The 9,236-nt window shown below is 42.6% G+C and overlaps 1 protein-coding gene across 1 annotated transcript; it reads left to right on the top strand.

Moving 5' to 3' along the window:
- The first annotated feature begins 4,597 nt into the window (after positions 1-4,597).
- On the top strand, positions 4,598-9,236 carry LOC130503882 (uncharacterized). Its single transcript, XM_056998449.1, has 4 exons — positions 4,598-5,201; positions 5,300-7,287; positions 7,438-8,898; positions 8,970-9,236. Exons 1-4 carry the CDS (start codon positions 4,598-4,600, stop codon positions 9,234-9,236), a joined length of 4,320 nt encoding a protein of 1,439 aa, XP_056854429.1.

Below are 9,236 nucleotides of genomic sequence, written 5' to 3'. Positions count from 1 at the left end.
TTGAATAAAATGAAAGTTTAAGTGTTCATCTTCTCTACTCTGTTTCTCTGTTCTTTATGGTATCAGAGCATTATGGAAGACAACGATCCTTTGTCAGCTCCTACTTTGAGTATCTCACACTGTGTTACTCTCAAACTCTCATCTAAAAACTATCTCCTTTGGAAAACCCAATTTGAGTCTTTCTTGTCAAGTCAGTCACTGCTAGGGTTTGTAAACGGAACCTTGCCGCGTCCCTCACCTACCGTCACTGTCCGAAATGAAGACGCCGTGGTTGAAGAGGCAAATCCAGAGTTTGCAAAATGGGTTAGAAAAGACCAGCTTGTTATGGCTTGGCTTTTCGGCTCATTGACTGAAGAAGCACTCAGATCTGTGTATGGACTACACTCAGCTCAAGATGTGTGGTTCAGTCTTGGGAAGAAGTACAACCGTGTCTCTGCAACCAGAAAGCTCGACCTGCAAAGAAAACTCCAAGGTATGAAGAAGGGTCAGAAGACAATGACTGAGTATCTCAATGATATCAAAAGTGTCTGTGATCAGTTAGATTCTATCGGTAGCTCTTTGTCGGAACAAGAAGTCATATATGGTGCTTTAGGAGGTCTTGGTAAAGAATATGAAGCTATTTGTACTGTGATAGAACACTCCATGGACTCCAACTCTGAGATGAGCTTTGAGGATGCTGTTTTCAAGCTCATCAACTTCGATGATAAGCTTCAGACAAACAATGAGTCCCACGATGTCAACCCTCATTTAGCCTTTCATGCTGGTCGTGGAGGATACAATAACAGAGGACGTGGTGGTAACAACAACAGGGGTGGATATCGTGGTAGAGGATCTCAGTCTTACTCGACTAGAGGCAGAGGTTTCCAGCAATAGTTCACTGGAAACTCTTCAAGCAGAACAACATGTCAGATATGCGGTCGCTACGGTCACTCAGCAGCACGATGCTACAACAGATTTGATCAGGATTTTGAGAGCCCTGAGACGCTTCATAAAGCCTTTGCTACTGTCAAGTTGTCTGATCGTGAGCATGGTACAGGACAAGACTGGTACCCAGACTCTGCAGCGTCTGCTCATATCACGAATGACGCGTCTCAGCTCTCATCCAGTCAACCTTACCTTGGAAATGATCAAGTCATTGTAGGAAATGGAGACTATTTGCCTATCACCCATGTTGGTTCCATCGCCATTCATACTCCTCAAGGTACTTTACCTCTTGATGATGTCTTGGTTTGCCCTGCTATTACAAAATCGTTGATGTCTGTATCTAAACTCACATCAGATTATCCCTGTGAGTTCACATTTGATGATGAATCTGTGTGTGTTAAGGACAAGGGAACAAAGCAGGTGATAGCACGAGGAAAAAGGAATAAGGACCTCTACATACTGAAGAATCAAAAGCTTCAGGCTTACTACTCCACAAGGCAGCAGGTCACAAGTGATGAGGTGTGGCATCAGCGGTTAGGCCATCCTCACAAGGAGATTCTTCAGTTTCTAGTCAGAAATAAGTCTATAGTTTTGAATAAGAAAGATGTTCAGTTGTTGTGTGATGCTTGTCAGCTTGGGAAAAGTTGTAAACTCCCATTTCTTGCTTCTGAAACAGTGTCTTCTCATCCTTTAGAAAGAATACATTGTGATCTATGGGGTCCAAGTCCTATTGTGTCTACTCAAGGCTTTAAATATTATGCTATTTTTGTTGACAACTACTCCAGATTCTCTTGGTTCTATCCTCTAAAGTTAAAATCCGACTTCTACTCTGTGTTTTTAAGGTTTCAAACCTTGGTTGAAAATCAGTACAAACACAAGATCAAGCAATTTCAGTCGGATGGGGGTGGAGAGTTTGTCAACAACAGGTTCTTGGCTCATCTTGCAAGCTGTGGTATTAAGCATCTCTTGTCATGTCCTCACACACCGCAACAAAATGGCATCTCAGAAAGGAAGCATCGACACATTACTGAGCTTGGGCTTACGATGATGTATCACAGTAAAGTTCCTCAAGCATTGTGGGTTGAAGCATTCTTCACTGCTTCTTTCCTTGGGAATCTTCTTCCCTCGTCGTCTCTTCCAGATAATGACAGTCCCTACAAACGTCTGAATGGTGAAGCTCCTGTTTATACTTCTCTTCGAGTTTTTGGGTGCAAATGCTTTCCATATCTACGTCCTTACATGAAAAATAAACTTGATCCCAAGTCCCTTGCTTGCGTTTTTCTCGGGTATAATGAAAAATACAAAGGATATAGATGTTTTTATCCTCCAACGGGAACTGTATACATCAGCCGTCATGTACTTTTTGATGAATCATCGTTCCCCTTTGGAGATATCTATAGCAAGTTTCAGAATAAAACTTCTTCTGTTCTTCGTAATGCGTGGTTGAAGTCTGCAGTCGAACCAGCTCTGTCTCAAGCACATTCTTCAGCTGAGTTTCGGTATGTTGAGGAAGATTTTCCTTTGTTGGTCAAGCCTACTGCTCACGTCTTGCCCCCTAATCTTCACTCACCTGTGGAACACCAGAATGGAGAAGCAGAACAGCTGTCTGAATCCTCTGATCATGAGTCTTCTGATCATGATTCTACTAATGGTGATGATGGAGAAACAGTTTCTCCAGATCAACCACCTCTTGTTCCTATTCTCCCAACTCATACGATGACTACTAGAGCTCGGTCAGGCATTGTTAAACCAAATCCCAGGTATGCCTTGTTTAATGTAAAGTCTGGATGCTCCGAGCCAAGATCAGTCAAAGCAGCTCTAAGAGATAAAGCTTGGACTGCATCGATGGATGTGGAGATGGCAAACATGGAAGAAACAGAAACTTTTGAGCTTGTTCCACCTGAAGAAGGTCAGAATCCGCTAGGCTGCAGATGGGTCTACAAAGAAAAGTTAAATGCTGATGGGTCTGTGTTGAAGCTTCGGTCAAGATTGGTAGCTAAAGGTAATGAGCAAGAGGAAGGTGTGGACTATCTAGAAACATTTAGTCCTGTCGTGCGCACTGCAACAATCCGAGCCATTCTACATGTGGCAGTGACAAAAGATTGGCAGATCAGACAACTAGATGTTCAAAATGCCTTTTTACATGGTGAACTCAAAGAGAAAGTGTTCATGGTTCAGCCACCAGGGTATGTTGATAAGCAACGACCAGACTATGTATGCAGACTTAAGAAGGCGATATACGGACTCAAACAAGCACCTCGGGCCTGGTTTGATAAGTTTAGCACTTTCTTGATAAACTTTGGTTTTCAATGCAGTTTTCCTGACCCATCATTGTTTGTCTATCACCAAGGTACAGACCTCATCTATCTCTTATTGTATGTTGATGATATGATCCTAACAGGAAACAACAATAAGTTGGTTGAGACACTTCTGCAACGTCTCAATGCTGAGTTTAGAATGAAGGACATGGGAGATATACACTATTTTCTTGGGATTCAAGTACATCACAAGGAAGATGGTCTGTTTTTAAACCAAGCCAAGTATGCTCAAGACCTTCTGGTTATAGCTGGAATGGCTGATTGTGCGCCTGTTTCAACACCTCTACCCACAAAGCTTGATCATCTGGTGGGACAAGATGAGGTGTTCTCAGAACCGTCGTATTTCAGAAGCTTAGCTGGTAAACTTCAATACCTAACTTTGACTCGTCCGGATCTTCAATTTTCTGTTAACTACATTTGCCAAAAGATGCATCAGCCGAGTGTTTCAGATTTTAATCTTTTGAAGAGAGTTTTGCGGTATGTCAAAGGAACAACTGAGATGGGTATTAGTATCAACAAGGCAAGCGATTCTACACTGCTCTGCTATAGTGACTCAGACTGGGCAGGATGCAAAGACACAAGAAGATCCACTGGTGGTTTCTGTACATTCTTGGGGTCAAATATCATCTCGTGGTCAGCTAGAAGACATGATACGGTTTCAAAATCCTCTACCGAAGCCGAGTATAGAACCATGTCGATGGCAGCTTCTGAAGTGGCATGGTTGCAGAACCTTCTGCGAATTATGGGTCTTCAACAGAAGGTTACACCACTTCTTCTCTGTGATAACCTGTCTGCCGTGTGTCTTACAGCAAATCCTCGGTTTCATAAACGCACGAAGCACTTTGAAGTAGACTTCCATTATGTTCGTGAGAGAGTGGCTATGAAGATGTTGGAGGTAAAACACATCCCTGCAACTCTTCAAATTGCAGATGTTTTTACGAAACCACTCTCTCTTGATGCTTTCAGTCGACTTCGTACCAAACTGAGTGTCTCTCTTCCGACACTAAGTTTGAGGGGGAGTAATAGTCAGTTGGGCTTACAGACTACAGAAAAGGCCCATGTCGAAGACATTTCTGATAAGCCCACCAAGAATTCAACAACGGTCATCTCGTCACTTGTCAACAAACGACAAAACCAGAGATGTACGGAGAAGCCAGCTATGAAGACAACGACATTCAACAACTTTGGAGTTCTTACTCAATGCGCTGTCGTATGATTGAAACCCTAGAGCATTAGGTCTCGTTGTGTATAAAAGGAGATAGCTTTGTAATGAAAACCTTAAGTTGAATAAAATGAAAGTTTAAGTGTTCATCTTCTCTACTCTGTTTCTCTGTTCTTTATCGTATGGACTTGAAATGAGAAGCAGCGCGGGTCGAGAAGAGACGAGCTCGCACATGGTTGTTCCTTATGAACAAACATCTCAACTGCTGATACACTCAAAACAGAGTAGGCGGGAAGGAAACTCCAGTGGGGCCACGAGATCAAGAAAGCTAGCAAGTGCCATTGTTAGTCCACATGGTGTAGCTCACCCTATGGCTATGGAAGAGAATGTGACTGTGAGGAATAAATTTGAGGGTCGAATCTTATCGTTCTCCTCTTCGGAAGGCAACAACTCTGGTATCAAGGATGACCAGATGATTGAGGCACTGAATGACATGGAGTCAATGGATCAAACGAACGGAGGCTTGCTGGACGATGAAATGGAGGGAGACGACCTCCTTGGGTTGGACTTAATGGAGATGGAGAATACTAGCTCTGTCGCTGCTCCTAAGGAGGTAGGAGATGGACAGAAAGTGAGGTCTGCGAGATCCAAGAAGCATGGCTCTAAACGAAATGCCTCTTTGGGCATTACCACAAGGAAGTTTGAGATGATTCGACGGGGATCTCCGATACGTCGTCTGGTGCCATCGAAAGTGAACACAGGGAATGGGGAGAAGCATAAGAAGAAAGACGGTTCAAGTAAGGCTATAGTGCAAACACATGATGGTTTGATGAGTTCCAAAAACTCATCCAAACATTATCAATGAGGACAATCAGTTGGAACTCTCGAGGGATAGGGAGCGACCTCACAGTTCGACGCCTTACGGAGATGTGTCAGAAGCATCGCCCAGGACTTGTGTTCTTTTCTGAAACGAAGAATAGGAAGCTGCGGTTGCAAAACCTTCAGGCTGACTTAGGATTTGATCATGTGTTTACCGTTGAGCCACTTGGTCTCAGCGGAGGTTTAGCTTTATTTTTTATGGATGAATTTCAAGTTAATGTTCTATTTTCAAATAACCGAATGATTGACATTGAGGCAGTCATTGATGGAATAAAAGTCTTTATGACGTTTGTTTATGGAGATCCTGTATTAGAACGAAGAGATCAAGTTTGGGAACGTCTTACGCGTTTCTCAACAACAAGGAATGGACCTTGGTTTATGATAGGAGATTTCAATGAAATTATTGATCATAATGAAAAGGAAGGAGGTAGACAACGTACTGATAGTTCTTTCTTACCTTTCAAGCAAATGCTAAGTGATTGTGGGATGCTGGAATTTCCATATACTGGAGATATGCTATCATGGGTTGGTAAAAGAGCAGGGAGAGTAACTGTTAGATGTCGGCTGGACAGAGCTGTAGGAAACGCTGACTGGCATGAAAAGTTCCCTCATTCGAAAACAAAGTATATGAGATTATGGGGGTCGGATCATCGTCCGATACTTGCTGATATTCTCAAAAAGCCAGCCAGGAGATCGAGGAAATTTAAGTTTGACAAAAGATGGTTGGATAATGAGGAACTGAGACAAGTTATTTTGGAGGGATGGAAATCACCTGATCTTCCTCCCAATGCTTCTCTAATGGAACATATTTCCAGTTGTAGAAAGGCATTAAGTGAGTGGAGGAGACAAAATAATATAAACTCTGCGAAATTGATGGAAGAGCTTAAAGAAAAAGTGGAGGGTTTATATGCAGATGATAATGCTACAACTGAGGAGATAGCAGCAGTTTTGAAGGAGCTTTCTGATGCTCTTAAGGCGGAAGAAATGTTCTGGAAACAAAAGAGTCGTGTATTTTGGCTAAGGGAAGGAGACCGCAATACAAAATTTTTTCATGCCTTAACGAAACAAAGGAGAGCAAGGAACAAGATCACTCAGTTACTAGATGAAAATGGAAATATTGTGGAAGATGAAGAAGGATTAGTAGCCATTGCTACTAGCTATTTTAGACAAATTTTTGAGTCGTCTAATCCACAGGATATTGAAGAAGCTCTATCTGAAGTTCCTACGAAAATAACGGAGCCAATGAATGAAAGTCTTACAGCACCGGTAACGGAGTGGGAGATTAAATTAGCTCTTTTTGCTATGCACCCAGAAAAAGCCCCGGGACCAGATGGGATGACTGCGCTTTTTTATCAGAAGTTTTGGGATAAGGATGATATAACTCTTATGGTTAATAAGTTCCTTACGGAAGGGATAATGCCTGATGGTCTAAATGAAACCAATATATGCCTCATCCCAAAGACATCGACACCTAATGCAATGACTCAGTTCCGGCCTATTAGTCTGTGTAACGTAAGTTACAAGATTATCTCTAAGGTCCTATACCAGAGACTTAAGAAAGTACTACCAGGCTTGATATCGGAAACCCAGTCAGCCTTTGTTGCTGGCAGACAAATTTCAGATAATATTATGGTTGCTCAAGAGATGTTTCACGCTCTCAGGACAAAGCCTAGTGGACGCAACAAAAGAATGACTATTAAGACATATATGAGTAAAGCCTATGATAGGATGGAGTGGTCATTTATTGAAGCCGTGATGAGGAAGATGGGCTTCTCTGAAACTTGGATCATATGGATAATGAGATGTATCACATCTGTACATCATAAAGTCCTCATGAATGGGCAACCAAGAGGAAATATTATTCCAGGAAGAGGCCTACGCCAAGGAGATCCTTTATCTCCTTTCATTTTTATTCTATGCACGGAAGCGCTCGTTAGCCTTCTTAATCACGCAGAGAACCAGGGAAAGATAACAGGGATGCGAGTTACCCGCGCGTGTCCATCGGTATCCCACCTGCTATTTGCTGATGATAGCCTTTTCTTCTGTAAGGCGGAGCCCCGTGAATGTGAAGAAGTGATGAAAGTGATCAGGATCTATGGTAAAGCATCAGGACAATGTATTAACTTTGACAAATCCTCCCTACTCTTTGGTAAGAGGATCAACGCAACCACAAGGCAAGAGATCAAAGATGTTATTGGAATACAGAATGATGGAGGAATGGGGACTTATTTGGGCATTCCAGAAGATATTAGTGGCTCAAAATGCAAGCTCTTTGCATTCTTAAAAGATAAACTAATGCATAGAGTTAATAGCTGGACAGGGCGCTGGCTCTCGAAAGGTGGAAAGGAGGTATTGATTAAGTCCATTCTACTTGCCCTCCCGACGTATGTTATGTCTACTTTCCTGCTCCCATTGGAGATATGTGAAAACTTTGCCAGTGCTATTGCTCAATTCTGGTGGAGCTCGAATCCCCCTAAGAGAGGAATACACTGGTCGAAATGGGAGAAAGTCTGCCTACCAAGAGAAGAAGGTGGGATTGACTTTCGCATGATTCATGAGTTTAACCTGGCACTTCTAGCGAAACAATTATGGAGGCTAACACAAAATCCGGATTCTCTGGTAGCCCGTGTCTTAAGAGGAAGATATTACAGACTGAGCTCGCCTTTACGAGTAAATTCTGTAAATAGTCCTTCTTATGTATGGACTAGTAGTATCTCTGCTGCGAGGGAACTTTTGTTGCTGGGGATAAGACAGAAAATACACTCTGGTAATGAGGTTAAAGTGTGGGAGGACCCCTGGATTCCATTGAATCCTGCTAGACCAGCTATTCCCATAGCACCAGTTATGAATCCAAACATGCGAGTGAGCGATCTTATAAATCAGGAGTTGAAGGAATGGGATGTCAATCTACTGGAACAATATGTCAGATCTGATGACATACCCCTTATAAGGAGTTTAGCCGTAAGCACATCTCATAGGCCAGACACGTTTTGCTGGAATTTCACACGACATGGACAATACACGGTCAAGTCTGGATATTGGGTTGCTCAAAACTTATTGAAGGATGCTGATGAAAAGCAAATGTTAGAGCCAAGTATTACAAAGCTCCAAGCCTTTGCTTGGAAGATAAAGGCACCAAAGAAAATCTGCCATTTTATATGGCAATTGTTGACTGGACATGTGGCAGTAACGAGAAATCTAGCAAGGAGAAATATGAGATGTGACAACTACTGCCCGAGATGTGGTGAACCAGAGGAGTCAGTAACAAATGCTATTTTCGAATGTCCATCTGCTCTACAAGTTTGGCTACATTCATCGACTCCAACTAATCCTGGTGTTTTTCCAGCACCAAGTATCTACACAAATATGAACTATCTCTTCTGGGAAAAAGATGGTTCACTTGAACCAGAGCTCGACAGGGATCCTTATCCCTGGCTAATTTGGTATATCTGGAAGGCTCGAAATGACAAACTCTTTAGGGGAATAGACAGAGATCCACTGGAACTAGTCCGATATGCTGAAAGTGAGTGTCAAGCTTGGTTTAATGCCAATGTGATACCGCAATTAGTACAAGAGAGCACTATACAGGAACCCCAAGTCATAAGCTTGGGAAATGTTTGCTTACTGGATGGATCATGGACAGCGTTTGCTCAATTTAGTGGATGTGGATGGGTCTGGTTGGACAGTGGGGGGAAGACACAACTCATGGATTCACAAAACTTTCCCAGAAGAGAATCAGCTCTGCACTCATAAGTGGAAGCACTGAGATGGGCGATGGAGAACATGCTTCAATATTCAACATGCCAGAACTTCGGAACAGACTGCAAAGATTTGATCGCAATGATCAAGGAACCTCAGGCTTGGCCAAGTTTTGCTACGGAATTGGAGAGGATAGAGACACTGCTTATATGCTTCCCGGGCTTCAAGATTTCTTATGTTCCAAGAGCGCATAA

This window comes from Raphanus sativus, unplaced genomic scaffold (assembly GCF_000801105.2).
Source record: "Raphanus sativus cultivar WK10039 unplaced genomic scaffold, ASM80110v3 Scaffold1204, whole genome shotgun sequence".
Lineage (NCBI taxonomy): Eukaryota > Viridiplantae > Streptophyta > Magnoliopsida > Brassicales > Brassicaceae > Raphanus > Raphanus sativus.
This window is presented reverse-complemented; position numbering and strand designations above follow the sequence as displayed.